Here is a 22,684-nt window from a genome sequence, read left to right as displayed (position 1 = left end):
TTGCCTCCACGGCTTTTGTTAGAATATCTGCTAACTGATCTTTTGAACGAACAAACGGAAGGTCTATCACCTTTGCTTCTATATTCTCCTTGATAAAATGTCGGTCTACTTCCGCATGCTTTGTTCTATCATGTTGTAATGGATTTTCAGATATACTAATTGCTGCATTATTATCACAAAAGAGTTTGCATGGCTCTTTTGACATCAAGCCAAGTTCCACCAACAACTCTTCAACCATAGGATTTCTGTCACTCCACTTTTGATTCCACGAAATTCCGCTTCTGCACTTGATAGTGCTACTACCTTTTGCTTCTTACTTCGCCAAGTCACTAACTTACCTCCAACAAAGGTAAAGTAGCCTGCGGTCGACTTTCGATCATTTGGATTTCCAGCCCAATCCGCATCGGTAAACCCATGTACCTCCAAATTCTCATGATTTTTGAACAAGATCCCATATCCTGGTGTCCCCTTCAAATAGCGCACAATCCTCAAGACTGCTTCCCAGTGATCGGTTTGAGGCTTATGCATGAACTGACTAACTACTCTCACAACATATGCAATATCAGGTCTAGTATGGGAGAGATAGATAAGTTTACCCACCAGCCGTTGATATCTCGTTTGGTAGGTGAGTTCGGCTCCTTCAGTCAGTCGAAGGCCATGATTCTGCATCATTGGGGTCTCTGCCGGCTTGCAATTCAGCATTCCTACTTCGGCCAAGAGATCCAACGCATACTTCCTTTGGCTTATGAATACTCCCTTCTTGGATCGCATCACTTCAATGCCTAGAAAATACTTCAATAGGCCCAAGTCTTTCATTTCAAACTCGGCAAACAAATTCTTTCTCAATTGCCTTATTTCTTCCTCATCATCCCCCGTAAGGATCATATCGTCCACATAGATGATCAGACATGTGATTTTCCCGTCCTTCTTCTTTAGAAACAAAGTATGATCTGAATTACTCTATTTGTACCCATATTTCTTCATTACTTCCGTAAATCTGCCAAACCATGCCCTGGGCGACTACTTTAAACCATATAGGGTCTTCTTGAGTATACACACATCTCCTGCCTTGAACTCCCCTTCAAACCCGGGCGGAGCTTCCATGTAGATCGATCGAGTAAGCTCTCCATGCAAGAAAGCGTTAGTGACATCAAATTGATGCAGTGGTCAGTTCTTTGTTGCAGCAATAGAGAACAGCACTCGAATAGTACTCAGCTTAGCTACTGGTGAGAATGTTTCTGCATAGTCAACTCCATAGATTTGAGTGTGCACCCTTTCGCTACTATCCTTGCGTTGTAGCGATCAATTGATCCATTCGGTTTCCTCTTGATTGTGAACACCCATCGGCAACCCACTAGTCATGATCCTTCTGGTCTCATACACACCTCCCATGTCTTGCTTTTCATCAGTGCCCTCATTTCCACGAGCATTGCCTCTCTCCAATGTTGGATTTCCATGGCTTCTTCTGCCGTTCTGGGGATCGCTTCTTCTTCATATAGGGCTGCCATAAAAGCCCTTGCCATTTCTGTCATGTTTGCGGTCGCCAAATTCTCCATTGAATATCTGCTCTTCTTTGATATCCGTTCTGGACTATACCTCTTGGGTGGAATGCCCCTTGTGCTTCGATTGGGAAGTATGTACTGTCCAGTATCCCCGTCAATTGCAGCATTCTCCATTGGTTCTGCGACAGAGTCATTAGGAATATTTGCACTATTGACCCCAGTTTCAGTAATTACCTCAGATATCACTGGAGGAGGATTGTTAGGGCTCGGCGGTTGAGGAGGCTCTACTGTCAATGAGACGAGCTCGACGGCAGTGCTAACTGTCTCTGTTGGTTCCAAAACGGATTCGCTTGGTGATGACACAAACCAATTTAGGGGTCCACTAGTTCTATCAACAGACCTAATTTCACAACTCTCCCCCTGACCACTAAGATTGGTATAGTAATACTCACATTCCAAGAAGTTGCAGTTCATGGTCGTTATTATCTTCCTAGATGATGGATCAAAACATCTATAACCTTTTTTATTGATCCCGTACCGCAAAAAAACACACTTAATAGCGCAAGCGGAAAATTTTGTTCTTTCGTGTTTTGGAACATGAACATACACAGAACATCCAAATATTTTAAGGGGTAGGGTGAGGGGTTCAGGTATCTCGGCTAGTGAAGACAACAATTGCAAAGGAGTTTTAATTTTCAAAATTTTTGTGGAGAGACGATTTACCAAATAAACAGAAGTTGCAACCGCTTCAGGCCATAAAAATTTCAGAACATTAGAATCAAAAAACAAAGCACGAGTGATTTCCATAATGATTCTATTTTTTTTCTCGGCTACTCCATTTTGTTCGGGGTTATATGGGCATGAGGTTTGATGAAGTAACCCATTATCAACAAAAAATTTTGACATTTCACGATTGGCAAACTCCCTCCCATTGTCAGACCTAAGGACTTTAATGGTCGTCTGAAATTGAGTTTGAATGAGTTTGTAAAAAAGAACAAATTTTTCATAAACTTCAGATTTGTTTTTCAAAAAATACACACACGTCATTCTCGAACAATCATCCACAAATAACAAGAAATATCGAAAACCATGATCACCAGTAACGGGCGCAGGGCCCCAAACATCAGCATGTACTAAAAGACTTGCAACTCGAGTTTCAGTAGATTTAAAAGATTGTTTGTGGCTTTTTGCCAAAACACACGATTCGCAATCAAAATCCTTGAGATGGGAAAAATTAGAAAAACGAAGTTTAAAATAACCAAGAGATGGATGACCTAAACGTCTGTGCCACAACCAAGCGTCTCGGGTTGCAGATCCGTGAGCCAGCATTGCGGCACTGCCTTGGTGAGCCATCTCGTCAACATAGTAGAGGCCTTGACGCTCAGTGCCACGCCCAATTATCCTCCTCGTCCCGATACCCTGTAATACACAAAAATTAGGATGCATTATCAATGTGCAATTTAATTCCTTCGTCACGTGGCTAATAGACATCAACTTATGTGATAGTTTAGGAACATAGAGACAATTAGACAGCCTTAACGTCGGTGAAATCTCAATTTTTTCACTCCCTTCTACTGAAGTTAATTCCCCATCTGCAGTTTGTATCTGACTTTTCATAGTACCACAGAAATTCACAAAATCATTTTTATCATGTGTCATAGTGTCGGTGGCTCCACAGTCAAAAATCCACCGCCTATCTTTCTCTCTAGACTTTTTTTGTACCGCACATGCAATAGGTAACTTATGCAATATTTCAAAACTATTAGGACTCACATATGAACCATCACAATTTATGGGGTTTTTTTTCGGAATAGGCAAAGTATGGGGAGAAATTTGCATAAAACGGGGTAATTTCCGTAATTTTTGAGAAGTGCAGGGACTGGATCTAAACGTATAAAGTGGGGCGGGTTTGTAAAACCCTAGCCCAGTACCTCCTTCGTCGCCGTTCTCTGCTCCTCCGATTCGTCTGGCGAAAGCGGCCTGCCCCACGTCGTCCCCTCGTCTACCGCCGTCGTCGCGCGAGCCTCCTCTCTCAGTCGCTCGTCCACGGACGGCAGTCTCTGTTCCGCCAACTTCCTCCACTCCAATGGCCAATTTTGCTTTCCCCTTTTGGTTTTCCTCCCACCACTCCGGGAAGCCGATTAATTTGAAGCATGTCTCTTTGGTATGCTTGTTCATCCTGTAATTTGAGCACCATAATTTGGTCTTGTCGGGTTTGAGTGTTGTGCGGCGGCTATTGGTGGCGGCGAGATTTTGCCTTTGACGGGGCGTCGCCTGTTGGGGTGGGAATCGCACGTTCCGAGCTCCAAATCCGAGACCTACACCGTTCGTTGCGCCGGTTGGGTCAGGGTTTGCCGCCGGCATGATCTTCAGCCGGGTGGCTTCCCTTTTGATCCACCCGTATGCGACGTCCACTGGTGGCGCCGGGATCTCTTTAAGGATATCTCTCCTGGTCCCCTCGAATTGATGGTTCAGTCTGGCCAAGAACTTGTACAATCGTCGGGTGTTGATGATGGTTCGGTATTCACCGATTCCTTTGTCGCAACAAGTGATTGTCTTGGTTTGGCATCGATCGATTTCGATCCACACTCCGTGCAGGGTCCTCCAGTAGGTTTCCAGATCCATATCTCCTTGGACAATTCGACTGGCCTTGTCCTCCAAATCGTATATCATATACGAGTCCGACGTATTCTGATACGTCACCGCCAGGCTATCCAAAATTGCCTTCGCACTTTGGTGATGTGCAAAGTCCCTGAAGATCTTGATCTCCATGTTGTCCACAATCCAGAAGAAGACCACTAGATCGGTCTCCTCCTATTCCAGATACTCCTTATCAGTTGGTTTTGGTGGTTCCGGCACTCCGGTGATGTGTCGTAGTGCTCTTCTGCTCCCGATGGCAACTCGCATAAGTCGAGCCCATAATGGATAATTCCTTCCATTTAGCTTGAATTCTACCACAACATTCTTGATGGCTTTAATCTTCAGATCATCGTATTTGACATCCTTCTCTTCTGTCATTTTCAGGTTCCGGGGGTGGTCCTCCGCCTTCTGGCCGGGATAAGGTATATGGCTGTGATGAAATTATATTCTGAGCTTCTGCTCTGATACCATGTTGAGAAAGGATCTCATATTTATTTCAGTATATACACAAGAATGATGGTTACATGCCTAAACAGGCAGAGACAATATTTACATATGGTAAGATCCCCTATGATTTACCCTAGCTATAAATCTGGAATGAATACTTCTAATTGATTACATAATCTTCGTGTATCTTCCTTGATTTTAGCTTGATTTCTTCCAACAATATTTAAAATGTTTATTATATGTGCATACAATATTTATGGTTGTTGTTATGTATAATAAGGCTGTTTTAATTTTATTGTACCCATATTTATATACTTCTTTCATGTCTTCTAAAAATATGACTCTTTCCTTTTTTGTCCATCTCCTAAAATTATAAATATTCTATTATAAGAATATTATTTTTCTCTAACGAGGTGTGACCCATTTTCCACTAACACACCTTTATTTCTATCTCTCTCTTACTATATTAAATTTGCATTAAACTCATTGCCATTTCAAAAGTTCCTATTTATAGGACGGACGGAGTATATTGATAAATAAAAATATGAAAAAAATAAAAGAAAGGGGCGAGACCGCTCATAGATTTTCCCTTTCACGCGAGATGCTCATCCTTGGCACCATGCCCCTCCGCCATCCCTTCCCTACGGGACGGGCCATAAATAGCTCATGTTGTAGATGCTATAAACCAATTATGGGTAGTTATGACATAGATAACGCATCACGAGAAAAAATATCTAGACGATCACATTCTTTGAATTCAAAAGCGAAAGAAAACCCATTAACTTCAACTATGAGTCGAAGGAACTTGAGAAGACATCTGTCAATCGTGTCTAAGGCCAATTCGAAAAACCCAAATACAAATGATTCCATTCTCAAACATAAAAACAAAATGCAAAATCAGAACCAAAAATGAAAATGCTTTGGCTCCTCTCGGCGGAGGGAATTTAATTTGTGGAAAAATGATCAGACGAAGATGTACATGAAAGTGGCAGATACCAAATAGTGCGTTCAGTACCAAGGAATTCGAGTTTGCTAATGGAATTGTAGCTTCCAATTCCACTATTCGATATCACAAAAATAGGTGGATTTGAAAGGATTTAAAAATGAATTAAATTCAATTCCAATTCTATGTACTGAACATATTCTTAGAGAAACACAAAAGTGTGGTATGCCGTATGCGTATGCGTATGCGTATGCGTATACTTGATAGAATTTTTGATGAGTTCAACTGTCAAGATTTCATAAGATTAATATTTGAATTACTCATGCAATCTAAGCTAATTAACTATCTAAAATCATATACTATTACAAAGGGAGATACTGTATTAAGAATTCATCAATTTGGAGAAAGAACTTTTAGTTTATATGCAAGTTACCTTGCATTAATTTAAAACTCACTTATACTCCATTTAGATTGAGTAATGTTATTAGGTATTATTGTATAGTACAAGATTCAGTTAGATCTATTTTGTCGTCCAGAGATTAATATTAATAATAATAATAATAAGAGTATGTAACAAATTCTTGCAATATGACATCCCATGTTATTAAAGGAGAGATAAGACAGAAACGAAATCAATAATTTGCAAGTTGGATCCCTTTTGGTAAAGTCAATAGGATTAATAGAATTATTATTGTTACTGAAGAATTCTTGACTACATCTTAATGTCATGTAGCAAAGATGCTATTCCCTCCCACATTCATCACTGTTTATTCCAACTAAAATAACTCATCAACCTTTTTCCCAATTAGTGTCATATCATATTAATTAATTATTAATTATCCATTTTCAGTCCTTTATGTATCCCCACACCATTAATTTATGCCATCATCAACTACAACACTGCATTTTAGTTAGAAACTTTGTTTTCTTCTAACCTGTGCTTCTCCCATTTTTCCATAGGGTAAATTTCATTAAATTGACAATGATCCAATTTTAGGTGTAGTTTGAAATAAACTAATTTGGCTTAGTGCATTATAGGTCTATTAACAGTATCATTTTTTTTTATTAATTGCGGCGGATTCACACTAGCAGTATTTATAAATAAGAGATAATGTTTGACTGTGATAATTAAGTGAACAATATCTATATATCTACTATAGATAAAATGGGTAAATTCTTTTAATTAGAGATGTTTAATTTGGTAGATGGATTAACTTAATTTTGGTAAGACTAATAATCATCCAGATCAGAGTACACAATGAATTATCTTTCCATGGCCGACTTTATGCAAATAAAATCTGGGATGAAGTTCCATTTATTTTTTATACAAAAATTAGTAAAAAGAAGAATTTCAGTTTATCAAATTATCAATTTTTTATACAAAAATTAGTAAAAAAAAAATTTGAAAAATGAGATCAACAATTTTGAACAGAGTAGTTTCCTCTTTTGACAAAATTTATTCTCTCTACCAATATCTTAAAGCTGTATAAAAAAATGCGTAATTTAAAAATATACAACCTCGTCTCTCATAAAGTCATATGGTCCCTTCTCATTGTTGTATGCAATAAATCTCAGTTACTTTGCCACCTCACTGTCTCTCTCTCTCTAGAAAAACTAGAGATGCGGCAACACCTTACGACAGCATGATCTCCGTCGACCCTGACCTCCTCCGTTACTGGCGCTGGAGGATTCTAGCCGCCATCATTCTCATACAGTCCGACTCCTTCGGCCTCAACACCGACGGCGTAATCCTCCTCTCCTTCAAATACAGCATCCTCAGCGACCCTCTCCAAGTCCTACACACCTGGAACTACACCGACGCCACTCCCTGCGCCTGGTACGGCGTCACCTGCGCCGCCCCTGGCTCCGCCGTCACCGCCCTCTCCCTCCCCAATTCCGCCCTCCTCGGATCAATCCCCGCCACGCTCGGAACCATCCCCCACCTCCGTCTTCTAAACCTCTCCAACAACTCCATCAACGGCTCTATTCCGGACTCTCTCTTCTTCGCCTCCCAGCTTCAAACCCTCGATTTTTCGAACAATTTGATCTCCGGTGAGCTCCCGCCGCTCCTCGGAAACCTGAAAAGTCTCCGCGTTCTCAACCTCTCTGACAATGCCCTTGCCGGAAGGCTCCCGGAGAATCTGTCAGGTTTGCAGAACTTAACAGCTATTTCCTTGAGGAGCAATTACTTCTCCGGTGAGATTCCTGGTGGATTCAACTCTGTTGAATTCTTAGATCTATCATCAAATTTGTTCAACGGCACACTACCGGTAAATTTCGGAGGGGGAAAGGTGGAGTATCTCAACATCTCCTACAACAGACTCTCCGGCGAAATTCCGCCGGAGTTCGCCGCCGGAATAGCGGCGAATGCAACAATCGATCTCTCATCCAACGACCTCACTGGTGCGATTCCAGAATCCGACCTCTTCTCCAACCAACGGAGCGATTCCTACTCCGGAAACGCTAACTTGTGCGGCAAGCCGTTGAAGAGCCTCTGCCCGATTCCTTCTTCCGCAGCAATCGTGCCTAATTCGTCGGTGCCGGAATCTCCACCGGCGATCGCTGCGATTCCGAATACCATCACCTCCAGCCCCGCCGGCGGCGGTCCACCGCAGCAGGGGAAGGCGAGCGGGCTCCCTACCGGAACAATTTTAGGGATCGTCGCCGGCGATGTGGCGGGAATCGCTGTTTTACTAGCTATATTTGGTTACGTGTACAGTGTGAAGAAAAGAGGAAGCGCGAAAAAGGAGGCGGAAATTGGGGGTGAGTTTGACTGGGCTTCGGCATCGTCGTCATCGGCATCCGAGGAGTTCAACTGGCTCCGTGGGTGGACGTGCCTCAAAAAGCAGCGCAATGCGGCGGTGGACGACGCCGAAGAAGCCTCCTCCGATTCGACGAGCTCCGACGGAGAATCGGAGCAGCAGCCGCAGAAAAGCGGAGGAGCGCTGGTGACGGTGGACGGGGAGAAGGAGCTGGAGCTGGAGACGCTGCTGAAGGCGTCGGCGTACATTCTAGGGGCGTCGGGTTCGAGTATTATGTACAAGGCTGTTTTGGAAGACGGGACAACGCTGGCGGTGCGGCGGATTGGGGAGAGCGGCGTGGAGAGATTTAGGGATTTCCACAACCAGGTTCGGGTCATCGCGAAGCTGGTGCATCCGAACCTGGTTCGGATCCGAGGCTTCTATTGGGGCGCGGAGGAGAAGCTCATCATCTATGAATTCCTTGCCAACGCTAGTCTCGCTAACGCCCGTTACAGTAAGTTCGCATTCTTTATTTAATTTTATTAAATTTAATTAGTACATTGGTAAATGAATAACTGAAAATGTAGGATATGTCATGTGAATGAATGTTTAGTCAAGTTGTAGAATTATTGTGTACGAGTTTTATCCTGAGGCGTGTGCGACCTGCAATTGAAGCGGTGGAGGAGTAGTTGTAACTGAACCTTGTTGTAGGAGTGAGTATATTAAATGCTTCTCTTCTGCGCGCCACCTCCATTTTAGTTGGTTGTCAGCTTCGTCTTCTAGTGTGCGACTTTTATCATCGTTGAATTATATTTTTAGTCCTTTGACATTGCATTAATAGCATTTGTTCTCCTTATTCTTTAAAAATATCATTACACGTCCCTTGACGACAACATAATATCCCTAATAGGATTTATGCACTTTTTTTAAAAAAAAATTGCCCAAAATACCTCCAATCTATGAGTGCTATTTATTTGTCTTTATTACGAGAGAGAATTGTCATTTTGGCGGTTTATTCATTTCCGTTGTATTCTCCCAAGAGAAGTCGCCAAAGGATGTGGCGAATAATTACTCTTCATGACACTTACTTGAAGGAGAATGAATGAACTAATGTATCGCCTCTTTCTCATAGAAAAGACATAAATAGCGATTATAGCATGAAGTATATTTTGATAAAAAAATGCAAAAGTCTTTCAAGCATTATTATATCAATATTTAGGGTTATGTGATGATATTTTTTGAAGAATAGAGACCGTAGATGATATTAGTATATTTTGGTCCAAAAAATGCAAAAGTCTTTCAAGCTTTATTATATCAATGTTGAAGGTTATCTGATGATATTTTTGAAGAATCGAGAATGTGGATGATATAGTATACTCCATTTTGATCCAAATATGCAGTCTTTCAAGCATTATTATATCAATGTTATATGATGATAGTTTTGAAAAATAGAGACCGTGGACGATATTAGTGCGGACTAAAAATTTAATTGTTTATATAATTAAAACACTTGATTTATCTTTCTACGTTGTTACATGCTAACTTGTGCCTGGGGCGTGTGATTTTCTCAGGGAAAGCTGGTTCCTCGCCATGCCCTTTACCGTTGGAAATGCGGCTCAAGATAGCCAAAGGCGTGGCTCGGGGCCTGTGCTACATCCACGAGAAGAAACATGTGCACGGAAATCTCAAGCCCACTAACATCTTACTGGGCTGGGATATGGAGCCCAAAATCGGAGATTTTGGACTCCAGCGCCTCGTCACATGTGACAACAGCAGCTCCAAGGCTTGGGCCGGCAGCTCGGCCCGGAACTTTGGGAGCAAGCGGTCCACAGCCTCGCGGGACAGCTTCCCGGACTACGCGAGCGGGGCCACCCCAAGCCCGAGCCCTAGCATAATGGGCGTGTCACCATACCACGCGCCCGAGTCCCTTAGGAGCCTGAAGCCCACTTCGAAGTGGGACGTGTACTCATTCGGAGTGGTGCTACTGGAGCTCCTTACGGGCAAAGTTATAGTGTCCGAGGATGCGGGCCCCGCACTGGCATTAGCAGGGACCGTGTCGTCGGACGAAGACAGGGGGAAAGTGGCGAGGATGGCCGACGCGGCAATCCGTGCTGACATGGAAGGGAAGGAGGAGGAGTTGCTGGCGTTGCTTAAATTAGGGTACAGTTGCATATCGGCGGTGCCGCAGAAGAGACCGTCGATGAAGGAGGCGCTTCAAGCACTAGATAGGTTTCCGGCGGCTTCGTTTTCTTCGGCTTGTTATTGATTGATTGTAGGCACAGTGTGATATGAGTGAATGGCTGACATGTTGTAGTTTTTTTACTAAACAATCTTTGATAATATTATCATAGGTTAATTTGTTTTCAAGTTTTGGCTTCGATTGAATATTTTGTATTAATCAAATGCAATTTATCTAATACATATGCCAAAAACAATGAGCACGCACCTCACCAGGGATGGAATCGGTTATTTTGGTCCTATACATTATATTTTAAATTTTTGCATCGCCGACATTTTAACTCGGATCACAATTGGTCCAAAACTGACGGTTCAGTCAAATTCAACGTCTTTAAAAGCGATTTTGACCCAATTAAGTATTTTAATTATATTTTTTTATTATTCTGAAAATAAAAAATGATAGTATATTAAAACAAAATAAAATAATAAATTTTAATTCATAAATGTGCAGTGCAGGTACGAGCGCGCAACCCTCCAGTTCATCCCCACGGACAACAACGACGACGGCCTCAGCTGCCGCCGCCTCGCCCTCTCCGACGGTGCCGTCCGCCTCTTCCACATCCCCAGCCGCCTCCACCTTCTACCCTCAGCACCGCGACAGCCTCGGCCGCTTCTCCAGCGCCGTCTCCGGGATCATCCTCTTCCACGCCCGCCTCGTCTTCGCCACCCTCGACGGCGACATCCACATGGCCGTCTTCAATCTGAAAGTCTTCCTCCATCATGACATCGATCTCTTCGGTGTTGCCCAATTTTAATTTTCTGTGAATTCTTATCGATGTCAAAATCTAAAACTGCACAATTCTCCGTCGCTTTTTCACCGAATTGAAAATCTACATCATTCCATTGTTTATTGCCGTCTCTCTAATTTCTAATTTTTTCCTCACTTATTTCTAAACAAATCGACAACACCTGTACTCTTTTTATACAACAAATTATCGTTCCCCATCCTCACGATTTCTAATTTGTGAAATATTGAATTCAAATTCAGTCACTCCAATGAATTCTCAATCATCTCAATTAAAAGAAAGAGGGGCGGTCACGACGGAAGGAGAAAAATGGAAGTGGGGAGAAATTGACAATGGAGACAATTGAAGGATATGTGAAAGGACGGAAAACGACGACGGAGATATAATTTAAGTTTGAATTGTGTCTAAAATAAGAATTGGAAACATTCAATCATGGGAAAATGAATTGGGCAACTTTGAATCGGTGTTGTGATAGAGAGAATCGGTGTTCGGTGTTGTGATGGAGAGATTCGGTTTTGTGATGGAGGAGGAATTTCAAATTGGGAAAAGAGAGAATTTTTTTTATCTGAGGCGTTCACGAGCATCAATTCTGTTGAAATACATAATGAATTATTTTATTTTGTTTTAATATATTATTTTTTTCTTTTCAGAATAATAAAAATATATAATTAAAATACTTAATTGGGTCAAAATTACGTTTAAAGGAGTTATCCGTTACAATTTAACTGAACCGTCAGTTTTGGACCAATTATGATCCGAGTTGAAATGTTTGAGATATAAAAATTGAAAACATAATGTCTATGACCAAAATCATAAATTCACCATATTTTCAGGACTAATTTTTATATTTACTCATATTTATAATCTGATATCAAGGTAACATATCAGAAACTTATATCCTTTCTTTGTTCCATATAAAAATAGAACTGTCTAAGTCAAGTGATAAGAAAACAAGTACATACATGCATACTTTATAGACCATCTCCAACTATATATTTAAAATGCGTTTTGGTGTTATTAAAAACTCTCCAGCTATACACCAATAGAATTTGGTGTATAGAATCTATATTTTTTGGGTTTTTTTACCGAATAGCCTCGAATATGGTGCTACTACGAAAATTTTTGTAAAACTAGAATTTGTTGTAAATGAGTTGAGTAAAACTACTTTTTAATGTGATATATACTAAAATATATATTTGAATTTAGTATAAATGGTTATGGATGATATTATTTCTTTTATTTACTCTATTATTTTTCCTGCTTTATTCTCCATTTAAATTTGTTAGTAATAATAAAACTGGAGAGTATATACTCCCTCCGTTCCATAGAAATATGTCATATTTATTTTTTCTTATTTATGGACACACCATCCACCGGACAATTTCAACTAATTTTTTTCATTCTTTTTTATTTTACTAATTATCCATTAAAAATCATGTCATTCCTAAATGGGTATTTCTATGGGATGGAAGGGGTAGTAATTTAATGGAAAGTGATATTCACTTATGTAAATTTTAATTGCGTAAGTATGAAAACGATAAAATTAAATAGAGTGAACTGCACAAAAGGGCCATAACTTTTCGCCTTGTAACAGCAAAGACCCCTAACATTTAAAATATCATCACAGGTATCTAACAAAATATATAATCACAAATCGTGTTTTTCCGGACCATAACAACCTCAGGGCTTGGAAGGGAAAAATCTCCCTTTTGTATGGCCGCCACTGCATTGGCTGCTGCATCTACTGTTGACGGGACTCCGAAAAGCAATTGATGTGACAGAAAAGCATGTCTTTTGTCGTCTCTTATCTTCCCACTGTAGACGCGCCGATTCAGACCTGCATTGAAATTTCTAAAACTTTGTGAATTACAAAACACTTAGGCGGTTGTTTCTCTTTCCTATTTCCCTCCAATCTACTTTCACTTCATCATTTTCGTCTGGCATGACCCTATCTCACCACATTTTTCTACTCATTCTCGGAAAACGCCGCTGCCTTTCACTCCATTTTCATCAATTCGTCCAAAACGGAGACGAAGTTCCGCTGGAGCGTCCTCTGCCCGTAGTTCTTCAAGGCGCAAAAAGAAGCCGCCAACGCCATCGGCTTCGTCACCATCACCTCCGGCATCACCTAGATACGGTAATCGACGTAGACCCAGAAACATGGAGCATTCGCTACCCTCTGCTGGATTTCTTTGTCCCGGAAGAAGAATAGTAAGTTCAAATTTAAAATTCCAAGCAACCGATTTTGACTGTGATTTAGGGCTCCGAAAATTGGTTGTTTTGTGAAATTGTTTTGATGTCGTCGCGTTTGGGAAATTATTTTGACTGTGATTTAGGACTTTATATGTGAAATTTCTTGGTTTAAATTTGGAATTTTTCTAACTCTATACAAACCCTTACAGGGGACCGTGTCGGGATGTTTTCCGTCGCTTTTCATCACGGTGGGTAAATCTTCGAAATCAATGGACAGAAGAAGTATGTTGGGGGCAATTGACATTCTTTGACTTTTGCAATATTCGCCAATTCGAGCTCTTAAATCTTTCCAGTATGGTGTTGCGGTTGAGGTACGATAGAAAAACCATGAGTTCTATTACGTTCATCCAAGGTACAGTGATGGCTGTATGGGCGTGAACATAGGAGGTCCGTTGCTGCCCATTACTGACGATCCACATCTGGCCCCTTTTCTCGAAGTCGCGGCTACTAGCACAAAGCTAGTTCACATTTATCTCGTGGAGATGACAGAGGCGGCCGCCTTGCTCAAGAAGCGAAAGGAAGAAGCGGATGGGTTTCTAAAATTTGTGAACGCTTGTAAAAAACCCACGGTGGTCATTGAAGAGCTTGACGAACCGGAATCAATTGTGCCGAAGCGTAAACCGAAAATGAAGAAACATCAGCACGAGGAGCAGATGAAACCATCGGCGCCGTTATTGATGCTTGAGTGGTACCCTAGGGATGTCGAGTTTGAAGAGTATTTGACCAACAGTGTAGAAGACAAACGTCGCGAATGGAAGAGGGAAGAGGAGGCAGCACGTAAGAATTTGATGGATGCATTTGCATCATGTAGTGCAGAACAAGCCGAAGCTGTTGTGGTGGAGGTTGAAGAGAATGATGCAGTCAATGGAGTTATTGGACAAGGAGAGTTCCATGCATGCGAAGTTGTTGTGGTGCATGATGTCCCAACCCCAATTCACCCCAAGTCAAGACCTCCTACTGGGCAATCATTGCCTACTCCAATTCACCCCTCTGTTACAGATATACAACCCGAGGTTGAGGCAGAAGATGGAGTTGAACAAGTAAGACATGGTGAACACGTAATACAACCTGAGGTTGAGGTTGAGGTTGAAGCAGCTGTAGACCCTGCAGAGGTTAGTACACCACTGTGGACTATGTTTGCGATTTGTTATTTATGTTTGGTATTCATATATGATTCATCTTTTGGTCAGATTGGGCAGCATGAAGATGAAGCAATTGTAGACCCTGATATCGTGGCAGAGGTTAGTGCACACCTTTGAACTAGAGTTGTGATTTATGTTTTTATGTATGGTGTTAATTTGTGATTTTATGTTAAATAAGATGGGTCAATCTATTCATAGTCAAGATGTTCAACATGTTGACGACAATGTGTACAACCTGACCCTGGATTTTTCAGACGAACCTCAATGTCAACTGCAGTCAGAAGTTCCCATTATCGAGGAGATTTCGGATGAATTGCTAATGTCCGGACTTGAACGTGATGTGGAACATGCTGGACATGTAGTGCATGATGGGCCTGAAGTGCAGGGTGGACCGGAAGTGCAAGCTGGACCTGAAGTGCAGGGTGGACCGGAAGCACATGATGGGCCAGAAGTAGAACCTCAAGAGGAGGTATACATTCCATCGTTTGAGTACGTTCCGGATGGCTGCCATCTCCATAACGAGGGACCGCCGACCGATGATGAAGATGATGAGATGAACCATTTTATCTTGTTGGCACACATGTGCCGAGATGAGCAGCTTTTCACCTCATATTACGAATCCATTTTCCAACAACAACATGCGCGACAGGAGCCAGAGAATGTAGAGCAGCCGGGTGAAGGCGAAGTCCAGCAAGGGTCAGGGGGGTCAGGGGATAAACGGAGGAGGAAGTATTCGCCTTATGTGGACAATAGGAACATGACAGATAACCCACTTTTCGAGGAAGAATTGGTGGACGAGCTACAAGATATTGATGACCTTGAGGATTTAGAGGGTTTGAAGAAGAGAGGCATAAAGTTTACCCCGTTCAAGCTCATGAGTAATGAGATTCCGTTGTGGAAGCCTGGTGATGTTTTTAAGCATAGAGATTTCTTCTATGACGTGTTGAGGTAGTACACAATAATGACCAGAAGGCGGGTGCACGTGAAAAGAAATGACGGTGACAAACTTCGTGCGATTTGTAAAAGGCAAGGCTGTGAGTGGTATGTGTACTTGAGGAAGCACGAAGTACACAATGGTCAGGATTACGTGGTGATGAATAAGCAACGCGATCACGCGCGCACATGCTCTCAGGTGTTGGATTCGAAGTGGCTGGCGACAAAGTGGCTAGGTGAGCGTTATATGGAGAAGATCAAAGCCAACCCTCACAGTCCACTTGCAGCTATACGACAGTGTGTCGATGAAGATTTTGGCCTGAAGATAGGTAGGATGAAGGCATATCGGGCCAGAGAGCACGCACTGGACGGCATATTCGGGTCTACGGCAAACCAATACAGAAACTTATTCTACTACAAAGCCGAATTGGAGCGGATGCACCCTGATTCCAGCATACATATACATTATGAGAATACAAGGGATTCTGGCGCCGTGGGTCCGAGATTCCTGAGGTTCTACTGCTGTCTAAGACCATTGAAAAAGAGATGGATGCAGTTATGTCGGCCAATTATCTTCTTCGACGCTTGTTTCTTGCGAGGAATGTACAAAGGACAGCTCATGACAGCAATGGGAATTGATCCCAACAATTGCTGGTGGCCGATTGCTTGGACTGTGACTGAGACCGAGAGTTATGTCCAGTGGAAGTGGTTCGTGGAGTACTTGGCTGATGACCTTAAATTGCATGCAAATGGCCCACGATATGTGTTTATGTCTGACCAACAAAAGGTATGGCCGCTGTGATTTCAATATTACACAATGTACTTGGTGTGTGATTTAATGTTATCTGTGATTTGATCCATACATTATGTAATGCAACTGTGATTTTGTGGTAATTTTTGTTTTGTTGTGTTGCATCAGGGCCTTGCAAAGTTGATTGTTGAGGAATTCCCACAGAGCGAGCATCGCTTCTGTGTGCAGCACATATATAACAATTTCAAGAAGAGATTTATCGGAGAAAATTTCAAAGACCGGTTGTGGGAGATTGCCTCGAGTACCACCCCCGAACATTATGTGGACAAGATGGATGCTTTGCAGACCGAGTATCCCCAAGCACATCAGTGGCTTTCTGAAGTTGCTCCCAAAGAAAAGTGGGTCAAGGAATTTTCTCTACACACACTTGTTGTGATGTGCTCCTCAACAACATCTGTGAGACATTCAATTCGAAGATTGCATTGGCTCGAGAGAAAGCAATTATCAGCATGTTGGAGGACATTTGAACAAGTTAAATGGAAAGAATTCAGATCAGAGGCCAGTGGATCAGAAGCTACGATCACGCAGTCCCTCTTGTTATCAAGGAGCTTGTTGATAAGTGGTACGCGCGCGCTTCATCGTGGAGGGCTACATGGAACGGACAGTCTTCGTACCAAGTAACTGGGCCATCTGGCCAATATGTTGTCAACGTGCGCGATTTTACATGCTCCTGCAGATTGTGGCAGCTAACCGGAATCCTGTGCACTCATGCTATCGCAACAATCAACAAGAATGGCGACGACGTGACGCTATTCGTTTCCCGCTATTATTTGAAGTCAACAATGATCATGTTGTACGAGAATGTCCTTTACTCAATCAATGGGGTGGACAATTGGCCCAACACTACTTCTGATGGTGCGGTGGAACTGGCGCCCCCGAGGTCAAAGCGACAGCGTGGTAGGCCAAAGAAACTGAGACGTGAGAAGCCCCATATTCGTCTTCATGCGGACGGAGGTGAGTCATTGCGTCGCACCTTCGTGATGAAATGTCGTCGGTGCGGTCAAGAAGGTCATAATAGGAGGACATGCAGCAATGATCCTCGGACAGATGCTCGTTCTCAGGTTGGGGAGACTTCGCACTACAACGGGTCGCATGAACATGGTGAGAGTACTTTGCCTGAATCGTCAAACAATCGCCGACGCCAAGAGGTACTATGCAATAAGCATCTGCAACTATATTCTCTACTTGTACGCAATGCTTTCTCATATATACGTACTATACTATTAAATGTTGCAGTCTAATGTTTCGGACCCGGGACCAAGCGCTCGGACCAGGACTCAGCCTCAGAGATGCGGCCGCTGCAGTGATCATGATCGACGGGCCTTACTTAATCTTAAAACTTTGTGTTTGTTTGGGATGGGTGAACAATATTTTGTGGCAGTGTTGATATGATGTGTATGTTAACGACGAGATGTTATATTTTGGTGGCAGTGATAATATGATAGGTCTGTTATGTATGTTACAGACTAGTTTGTAAAAAATTACTCTAGTATTTTGGTGGAAATGATATCATGACATATTTTGGTGGCATTTGATAGAGTACTTCGTCGGTTTGTATCCATTTTTGTACATAGTATGTGATTTCAGTCATAGTTGAGTAACTTCATTCGTGATTTCAGGCATAGATGAAAACAAAACGTAATCAATCAACATCAGGCATTTGAAAGAGTACTTCGTCGGTTTGTATTCATTTGTGTACACGGTTTGTGATTTCAGTCATAGTTGAGTAACTTCATTCGTGATTTCAGGTATAGATGAAAACAAAACGTAATCAATCAACATAAGGCATTTGATATAGTACTTCGTCGGTTTGTATTCATTTATGTACATAGTTTGTGATTTCACTCATAGTTGAGTAACCTCATTCGTGATTGCAGGCATAGATGAAAACAAAGCGTAATCAATCAACATCAGAAGATAACGACGGAGTGAACACGACAAAGCTTTGTTATAACAGTAGAAAAATTACAATACATAAGAACAAGATTGTGATTTTTAACTGTCGGAGAGTTGTTGCCGTTTTACCAATTGTTAGCGCCAATGCGTCACACTCTTCAGTTTTCATGCCCAGTTATAACTTCAAGGCTTCAAACTCCACAGTACACAATGGTCAGGATTACGTGGTGATGAATAAGCAACGCGATCACGCGCGCACATGCTCTCAGGTGTTGGATTCGAAGTGGCTGGCGACAAAGTGGCTAGGTGAGCGTTATATGGAGAAGATCAAAGCCAACCCTCACAGTCCACTTGCAGCTATACGACAGTGTGTCGATGAAGATTTTGGCCTGAAGATAGGTAGGATGAAGGCATATCGGGCCAGAGAGCACGCACTGGACGGCATATTCGGGTCTACGGCAAACCAATACAGAAACTTATTCTACTACAAAGCCGAATTGGAGCGGATGCACCCTGATTCCAGCATACATATACATTATGAGAATACAAGGGATTCTGGCGCCGTGGGTCCGAGATTCCTGAGGTTCTACTGCTTTCTAAGACCATTGAAAAAGAGATGGATGCAGTTATGTCGGCCAATTATCTTCTTCGACGCTTGTTTCTTGCGAGGAATGTACAAAGGACAGCTCATGACAGCAATGGGAATTGATCCCAACAATTGCTGGTGGCCGATTGCTTGGACTGTGACTGAGACCGAGAGTTATGTCCAGTGGAAGTGGTTCGTGGAGTACTTGGCTGATGACCTTAAATTGCATGCAAATGGCCCACGATATGTGTTTATGTCTGACCAACAAAAGGTATGGCCGCTGTGATTTCAATATTACACAATGTACTTGGTGTGTGATTTAATGTTATCTGTGATTTGATCCATACATTATGTAATGCAACTGTGATTTTGTGGTAATTTTTGTTTTGTTGTGTTGCATCAGGGCCTTGCAAAGTTGATTGTTGAGGAATTCCCACAGAGCGAGCATCGCTTCTGTGTGCAGCACATATATAACAATTTCAAGAAGAGATTTATCGGAGAAAATTTCAAAGACCGGTTGTGGGAGATTGCCTCGAGTACCACCCCCGAACATTATGTGGACAAGATGGATGCTTTGCAGACCGAGTATCCCCAAGCACATCAGTGGCTTTCTGAAGTTGCTCCCAAAGAAAAGTGGGTCAAGGAATTTTCTCTACACACACTTGTTGTGATGTGCTCCTCAACAACATCTGTGAGACATTCAATTCGAAGATTGCATTGGCTCGAGAGAAAGCAATTATCAGCATGTTGGAGGACATTTGAACAAGTTAAATGGAAAGAATTCAGATCAGAGGCCAGTGGATCAGAAGCTACGATCACGCAGTCCCTCTTGTTATCAAGGAGCTTGTTGATCACGCAGTGGATCAGAAGCTACGATCACGCAGTCCCTCTTGTTATCAAGGAGCTTGTTGATCACGCAGTGGATCAGAAGCTACGATCACGCAGTCCCTCTTGTTATCAAGGAGCTTGTTGATCACGCAGTGGATCAGAAGCTACGATCACGCAGTCCCTCTTGTTATCAAGGAGCTTGTTGATCACGCAGTGGATCAGAAGCTACGATCACGCAGTCCCTCTTGTTATCAAGGAGCTTGTTGATAAGTGGTACGCGCGCGCTTCATCGTGGAGGGCTACATGGAACGGACAGTCTTCGTACCAAGTAACTGGGCCATCTGGCCAATATGTTGTCAACATGCGCGATTTTACATGCTCCTGCAGATTGTGGCAGCTAACCGGAATCCTGTGCACTCATGCTATCGCAACAATCAACAAGAATGGCGACGACGTGACGCTATTCGTTTCCCGCTATTATTTGAAGTCAACAATGATCATGTTGTACGAGAATGTCCTTTACTCAATCAATGGGGTGGACAATTGGCCCAACACTACTTCTGATGGTGCGGTGGAACTGGCGCCCCCGAGGTCAAAGCGACAGCGTGGTAGGCCAAAGAAACTGAGACGTGAGAAGCCCCATATTCGTCTTCATGCGGACGGAGGTGAGTCATTGCGTCGCACCTTCGTGATGAAATGTCGTCGGTGCGGTCAAGAAGGTCATAATAGGAGGACATGCAGCAATGATCCTCGGACAGATGCTCGTTCTCAGGTTGGGGAGACTTCGCACTACAACGGGTCGCATGAACATGGTGAGAGTACTTTGCCTGAATCGTCAAACAATCGCCGACGCCAAGAGGTACTATGCAATAAGCATCTGCAACTATATTCTCTACTTGTACGCAATGCTTTCTCATATATACGTACTATACTATTAAATGTTGCAGTCTAATGTTTCGGACCCGGGACCAAGCGCTCGGACCAGGACTCAGCCTCAGAGATGCGGCCGCTGCAGTGATCATGATCGACGGGCCTTACTTAATCTTAAAACTTTCTGTTTGTTTGGGATGGGTGAACAATATTTTGTGGCAGTGTTGATATGATGTGTATGTTAACGACGAGATGTTATATTTTGGTGGCAGTGATAATATGATAGGTCTGTTATGTATGTTACAGACTAGTTTGTAAAAAATTACTCTAGTATTTTGGTGGAAATGATATCATGACATATTTTGGTGGCATTTGATAGAGTACTTCGTCGGTTTGTATCCATTTTTGTACATAGTATGTGATTTCAGTCATAGTTGAGTAACTTCATTCGTGATTTCAGGCATAGATGAAAACAAAACGTAATCAATCAACATCAGGCATTTGAAAGAGTACTTCGTCGGTTTGTATTCATTTGTGTACACGGTTTGTGATTTCAGTCATAGTTGAGTAACTTCATTCGTGATTTCAGGTATAGATGAAAACAAAACGTAATCAATCAACATAAGGCATTTGATATAGTACTTCGTCGGTTTGTATTCATTTATGTACATAGTTTGTGATTTCACTCATAGTTGAGTAACCTCATTCGTGATTGCAGGCATAGATGAAAACAAAGCGTAATCAATCAACATCAGAAGATAACAACGGAGTGAACACGACAAAGCTTTGTTATAACAGTAGAAAAATTACAATACATAAGAACAAGATTGTGATTTTTAACTGTCGGAGAGTTGTTGCCGTTTTACCAATTGTTAGCGCCAATGCGTCACACTCTTCAGTTTTCATGCCCAGTTATAACTTCAAGGCTTCAAACTCCACAGTTTTCATGCGCAATTTCTCTTGCAGAACACCTTCAAGTAGCGATTTGGCTCGAAGTTCAGATTCGAATTGGTCTCGCTCAAGTTTTACTCTCTGAAAGTAATTGTCGTGGCTTGGGGATAGACTCGCATCAACCCATCGAAAAAACTTGCAATCATCTTCCTGCATAATACTTTCTCATTAATCTTTCTGCCAACAAAATTAATGGAAAAACGAACAAAATACATGATTTTAACCTTCCATATTGGGCAGCGATAGTAACGTCTACCCGGGTTAGCAATCGTCCTATATGTCGCAAGCTCAGCCTCAAGATCGTGATTACAATTCACAATTTTGGGACGAGGCCAATTCCAATTGAAGCTTGAACCGAAAGATTGAGAAGAAGAAGAAGAAGACATTGCAACACGACCTGAAATCAATTCGACAGTACAAAATTCAAATCAACAATGCAATTTCGCCGAAAGATAGCACATAGCACAAAAACTAAAATCATAATTTCGCCCAACTGTAAACTTCAACCAAGAATTGCAAAATTTTTCAGATGCCCCGACTGTAACCCTACAACCATTAAATTCGACCAAGAATTGAAAATTAGTTTTACCCTAAATTTAGCGAAATCCAGATGAAATCCCCTAAATTCCAGATGCCGAACAAATGAAATCCCCTAAATTCCAGATGCCGAACATATGAAATCCCCTAAATTCTCAGATGTCGAACAAAATAAAATCGCCTATTATGTTTAGAGAGGGAAATATGAAAGCCGACGAAAATGAAAGATGAAAGAAACAGAGTGTCTATTCTGGAGTTGACGACGAATGAAATCATTTAGAGATGGAGGGAAAAAATAAAAGAAAATAGCATAATGGAAATATGATTACTATTCAGTTTGACAAGACAGGTCTTACACATGCAGACTATGTGCAGCATAGGGTGCATGTTTAGTGGGTAAATAGTCTAAACTGCCCTTCAGCCCATTTGGGCATTTTCATCCGGAAAATGGCAAAATACACACGATTTGTAATTATATATTTTGTTAGATACCTGTGATAATATTTTTAAATGTTAGGGGTCTCTGCTGTTACACTGCGAAAAATTAGGGTGCCCGTTCACTCAATTAAATATTATATCGCCGACCATTAGAGTTTCTCCATTGTTTTTAGTTTGAGAAT

The 22,684-nt window shown here is 42.0% G+C and overlaps 3 protein-coding genes across 3 annotated transcripts; all 3 read left to right on the top strand.

Annotated features, from left to right (window-relative positions):
- The first annotated feature begins 7,073 nt into the window (after positions 1 to 7,073).
- LOC121805411 (probable LRR receptor-like serine/threonine-protein kinase At4g37250) lies at positions 7,074 to 10,690 on the top strand. Its single transcript, XM_042205253.1, has 2 exons — positions 7,074 to 8,787; positions 9,845 to 10,690. Exons 1-2 carry the CDS (start codon positions 7,176 to 7,178, stop codon positions 10,537 to 10,539), a joined length of 2,307 nt encoding a protein of 768 aa, XP_042061187.1. The 5' UTR covers positions 7,074 to 7,175; the 3' UTR covers positions 10,540 to 10,690.
- Positions 10,691 to 15,613: 4,923 nt separating this feature from the next.
- LOC121804120 lies at positions 15,614 to 18,279 on the top strand. Its single transcript, XM_042203661.1, has 4 exons — positions 15,614 to 16,372; positions 16,505 to 16,792; positions 16,888 to 17,544; positions 18,274 to 18,279. Exons 1-4 carry the CDS (start codon positions 15,614 to 15,616, stop codon positions 18,277 to 18,279), a joined length of 1,710 nt encoding a protein of 569 aa, XP_042059595.1.
- LOC121804119 lies at positions 18,280 to 21,300 on the top strand. The gene is made up of 4 exons (XM_042203659.1): positions 18,280 to 19,149; positions 19,282 to 19,511; positions 19,860 to 20,565; positions 21,295 to 21,300. The coding sequence occupies exons 1-4, from the start codon at positions 18,280 to 18,282 to the stop codon at positions 21,298 to 21,300; spliced, it is 1,812 nt and encodes a 603-aa protein (XP_042059593.1).
- Positions 21,301 to 22,684: the final 1,384 nt, after the last annotated feature.

The sequence above is a fragment of the Salvia splendens genome, chromosome 5, assembly GCF_004379255.2.
Source record: "Salvia splendens isolate huo1 chromosome 5, SspV2, whole genome shotgun sequence".
NCBI classification, from domain to species: domain Eukaryota; kingdom Viridiplantae; phylum Streptophyta; class Magnoliopsida; order Lamiales; family Lamiaceae; genus Salvia; species Salvia splendens.
This window is presented reverse-complemented; position numbering and strand designations above follow the sequence as displayed.

Excerpts from the sequence above, each read along its gene's own strand:
- LOC121805411 (XM_042205253.1), top strand. The coding sequence starts at position 7,176 with ATGATCTCCGTCGACCCTGACCTCCTCCGTTACTGGCGCTGGAGGATT. Across the intron at positions 8,788-9,844 it reads TCTCGCTAACGCCCGTTACA|GGAAAGCTGGTTCCTCGCCA; the intron begins GTAAGTTCGCAT and ends TGATTTTCTCAG.
- LOC121804120 (XM_042203661.1), top strand. The coding sequence starts at position 15,614 with ATGACCAGAAGGCGGGTGCACGTGAAAAGAAATGACGGTGACAAACTT. Across the intron at positions 16,373-16,504 it reads TTATGTCTGACCAACAAAAG|GGCCTTGCAAAGTTGATTGT; the intron begins GTATGGCCGCTG and ends GTGTTGCATCAG. Across the intron at positions 16,793-16,887 it reads TGTGCTCCTCAACAACATCT|ATCAGAGGCCAGTGGATCAG; the intron begins GTGAGACATTCA and ends GAAAGAATTCAG.
- LOC121804119 (XM_042203659.1), top strand. The coding sequence starts at position 18,280 with ATGAAAACAAAGCGTAATCAATCAACATCAGAAGATAACGACGGAGTG. Across the intron at positions 19,150-19,281 it reads TTATGTCTGACCAACAAAAG|GGCCTTGCAAAGTTGATTGT; the intron begins GTATGGCCGCTG and ends GTGTTGCATCAG. Across the intron at positions 19,512-19,859 it reads GAAGTTGCTCCCAAAGAAAA|TGGATCAGAAGCTACGATCA; the intron begins GTGGGTCAAGGA and ends TTGATCACGCAG.